The 4,244-nt window shown below is 36.2% G+C and overlaps 1 protein-coding gene across 1 annotated transcript; it reads right to left on the bottom strand.

Annotated features, from left to right (window-relative positions):
• Positions 1-505: 505 nt before the first annotated feature.
• LOC139309826 (tropomyosin-like) lies at positions 506-3,967 on the bottom strand. Its single transcript, XM_070934029.1, has 2 exons — positions 3,631-3,967; positions 506-798 (listed from the first exon to the last, which is right to left on the bottom strand). Exons 1-2 carry the CDS (start codon positions 3,965-3,967, stop codon positions 506-508), a joined length of 630 nt encoding a protein of 209 aa, XP_070790130.1.
• Positions 3,968-4,244: the final 277 nt, after the last annotated feature.

Here is a 4,244-nt window from a genome sequence, read left to right as displayed (position 1 = left end):
ATCTCTTCTTTAATTGATTTCTTCGTAAATCTGATGTGGATTTCTTTGGGTAGTTTGTTCCTTCTTGCGTAGTTCATATGAACTCTGTATATTTTGTCTATTCCGGTTCGTAGTTCTTTCTTATCCCTTTGAGTTGCCTTTGCCAATATTTCCACCATTATTTCGCCTAAGTCTTCCTCTTTTTGCTCTTCTACATTTTGGAATCGTAAATAAAAAGAAGCCTTCTCCATTTCAAGATAAGTTAATGCATCCTCTGTTTCCTTGTTTTTTTTTTTTAATTTGATTTATATGCCGCCCTTCTCCGGAGACTCAGGGCGGCTTACAATGCGTTAAGCAATAGCCTTCATACTTTTTTGTATATTTTATACAAAGTCAGCTTATTGCCCCCACAAACTGGGTCCTCATTTTACCTACCTTAGAAAGGATGGAAGGCTGAGTCAACCTTGAGCCTGGTGAGATTCGAACTTACAGTAATTGCAGACAGCTGGTGTTAATCACAATGCTTTTAGTCTGCTGAGCCACCAGGCCCTGTTAAACACCCCTTGTTAAACACCCCTTGATCTTGTACCATCCTTTTCATTCTGTTAGTCGTGTACTCTATTTTTTCTTCCACCTTTTGGATCCTCTGCTCATTTTCTGCTATGTTTTGTTGGATTTTTTCCATCTTCTCGTCCATATTTTTAATATTGTCTTTTATTTCACCCACATCTAACCTCAGTTCTTCATGATGTTTCCTTCTCTCCTCATAATTGTGGGCCATCGTTTCCTGCATTCTGTTCATCCCTTCCTGAATCATTGCTAATGCAGAATGAATATTTTGCATACTAAGAGCAGGGCTTGTCTTATCTTTTTCTGTAACTTCAACTGATTTTTGTTGGGCCGGAGAAGCCATCAGTATCATCTGGCTCGAAAGTATTTTCTTACTTGGTTTAGTTGTTATTGCTGTGCTAGTAGTTGCCATTTGTATTTTTTGTTTTATTATTTCCCAGAATTTCCTATACTAGTCAATATTTATAAGTCTATTTCTTAAATTTGCACCCAGAATTATCTTTCACCTTTCAATATTCTTTCTATACTCTTCAATATTATGAGACAGTAATAAGGAAGGTTAAAAAGGAGGGATTGAGGGAAGAGTATAGTATTCTAGCAATTCATCAGTTACTTATCCTTAATGTTAAATAATTAAGTAATTATTAAATCTCTTATACTATTAAACAAATCTCATTTACTATTAATTTCTAAAGTATCTAATATAAATATATAAATATAATTTATGTAGATCTACTAAATATAATGTCCTATAATATAAATCTTTATATCTAAATATATAAATACAGACTAACAGACCAATATTTCACTTAATGGCTATAAATACAATTCTCAAATTATCCCTAATTTGTCGCCCCGGGAGAAATCCATTTTGATCTTTATGAATCCAATTATTTAATATTTTTTTGGTTCTTTCTGCCATTATACACATGAATAGTTTGTAATCAGTGTTTAGGAGCGAAATCGGTCTGTAATTTTGGATTTTTTTGGAGTCGGCACCTTCTTTCGGCAGGAGTGTAACATGTGCTTCCCTCCATGAGTCAGGAATTTTTGAGCCCGTCAAAACCTCATTAAAAATTTCCATTAATTTGGGTTGTAAAATTTCTTCCAATTTTTTGTATATTTCTCCCGGGAATCCATCTGGGCCTGGTGATTTGTTGTTTTTGAGTTTGGAGAGGGCTTTTTTAAATTCTTCAGTTGTTATCTTTGCGTTTAACATCTCCTTCTCTTCCTCCGTTATTTGTGGGAGCTCCGCATTTGCCAGGTATTGGTCTATTTTTCCTTCCGAGGCCTCCTCTTCTTTATACAGGGATTCATAATACTCTCTCGCTCTTTCCAATTTATCTTCTTCTTTATTTAAAAGATTCCCCTTAGCGTCTTCTAGTATCTGAATTGTCGCTTTTTCCTTTTCCTTTTTTAATTTATAGGCCAGCCACCTGCCCGATTTGTTGGCGTTCTCAAAATAGTACTGTTTTGTTCTTTTTATTTTTTGAGCTAGCTCCTCTTGCTCTAGGATGTTTAATTTATGTCTCCACACCAGCCAATTTTCTTTTGCTGCAGTATCTCCAGGCATTTTTTGGAGTTTCCTTTCTACTTCATCTAAATGTTTAATAAGGTCTTCCCGGGATTTCCTTTTTAATTTATTTTTATATGCAGTGTATGATATTATTACCCCTCTTAGATAGGCCTTCATTGTGTCCCATACTATTTCACGGGGTGTCCCTTGATTCTCATTTTCCATAAAAAAAGTCTTTATTTCTCCTTTCAATTTTTCTACACACTCTTTGTCGCGAAGTAAATTTGTGTTGAGCCTCCATCTCTGTTGTTTCTTTCTCTTTGTAATTCTCCATTTTATTTCTAGGGGGTTGTGATCAGCCCAAATGTTTGGGCTAATTTCTGCTGTCTCTATTTTTAACCCCAACGACCTGGTGACCCAAGCCATGTCTATTCTCGACCATGACTGTTGCGGATTAGAATAGAATGTATACTGTCTTTCGCTTGGATGTAGAGTTCGCCATATATCAATTAAGCTCATTTCCTCCACCAAATCGAAAAAAGCTTTTGGTAAAGTCGCCCTTTTATTTTTGTTCGTTTTATTACTTTTGTAGTCATTGTCTGGGTCTATGATTCCGTTGAAATCGCCTATCATACAAAGTTCATTATATTCCATTTTCCCTATTTGTTCGCGAAGCTTTTGGAAATATTCTCCTTGTTTTTTATTTGGGGCGTAAATGCCCACAAGTAGTATTTTAGTGTTTTCTCTCGTGATTTCAACCATAAGGGTTCTTCCCTTTGTATCATTATATTTCAATTCTGCTTCAATTCCTTTTTTAACATAGATTACTACCCCTCTCTTTCTTTTTTCAGCTAATGAGGTAAATAGTTTACCATATTTTTTATACTCCAAACGTTTACCCTCATCCTTTTTTATGTGGACCTCCTGTAAACAGATTATATCCATATTTTGTTTTGCTAGTTTTGTAAGTGTTAATTTCCTCTTTTTACTATCGTTTAATCCATTGACGTTTACTGAAATTAATTTCAAGTCATTCATTCTTGTTTTCCTTGCTCGGTCTTAGTTCTTATTTAGTCTTACGGCTCTTACTGGTCTTGTTTTTTTTTCCTTGGCTTCTTCTTCGGTCTTTTTCTCCTCCGCAGTTCCTTCCTCTTCTAAGTTTGTCGCCTCTATTTCCTCCTTACTGTTCTGTTCTTCTTCTGCACCCCTTAACTGATCAAGGAAATCTTGTGCTGTGCTCAAGCTATCTATTTTTATTTTTCTCCCCTGCCAGGTGATTAACATCCCCTCCGGTAAGAGCCATCTAAATAGTATATTTCTTTTATTCAATTGCACAGCCAAAAATCTGTAATCCTTTCTCACCTCCCTCACTCTTCTTGGAATCTGTTTTAATATTATCACTTCTTTTCCTCTGTATGTTATTTGTCCGTCTCTCGCCATGCTGTATAGGATGTCTTTTACTTTCTTTCTCGCGAACCTGATGTGGACTTCTCTGGGGAGCCTATTCCTCCTTGCGTAATTTGTTTGGACTCTATAGACGTCGTCCAATTCTCTGATGATCTCACATTTATCTTGTTGGAGTACTTCTGCGATTAGTTCCGCCATCTTCTCTCCCAGATCCTCATCTTTATCTTCTTCCACATTTTGAAAATGCAGGTAGAACGACGCCCTGTCCATCTCTAATTGTATTAACGAATCTTCTAATTCCTTGTTTTGCCTCGTCAGTGTCTGGTCTACCATGTCCAGTTTCTTCTCATTTTGTTCTATTTTTTGCTCCACCTTCTGGATTCTTTGTTCATTGTTGGAGATTGAGACTTGAATCTCGTTCATCTTCTGGTCCAATAGGTGAATATCTGTTTTAAGTTCAGTGTGATTGTTGGACATTTTTTCCTGCATGGCCATCATCGTTTCTTGAATTAATGTCAATGTTGACTGCACTGTTAATAATGTTGGTGTTGCTATGGCCTTGTCCGTTTTTGGTAGTCCTTCCGTTGGCTTTTGGGTAGCCGGGGAGGTCATGGATATGGTGGGATTTGAAGGGGTCTTTTTTCCTGTTTTCAGGATTGTTGATGACATGCTCGTCATTTCTTTCAGGATTATTTTTTGTTCGTTGATTATTTTCTCGATATTTCTCCAAATTTTCATACACTAGTTGTCACCTCTTTTTTTGTGCTTCTTC

Source organism: Pituophis catenifer, unplaced genomic scaffold (genome assembly GCF_029215685.1).
Source record: "Pituophis catenifer annectens isolate HBS135680 unplaced genomic scaffold, rPitCat1.0.hap2 SCAF_2, whole genome shotgun sequence".
NCBI classification, from domain to species: domain Eukaryota; kingdom Metazoa; phylum Chordata; class Lepidosauria; order Squamata; family Colubridae; genus Pituophis; species Pituophis catenifer.
The sequence above is the reverse complement of the archived record's forward strand: the minus strand, read 5'-3'. Positions and strand labels throughout refer to the sequence as shown.

Bases quoted from the DNA above. Each gene is read 5' to 3' on its own strand.
- LOC139309826 (XM_070934029.1), bottom strand. From the start codon at position 3,967: ATGGCCATGCAGGAAAAAATGTCCAACAATCACACTGAACTTAAAACA. The intron at 799-3,630 runs GTGAGATCATCA...ATTCTGCATTAG, and splicing joins AGTACTCCAACAAGATAAAT to CAATGATTCAGGAAGGGATG.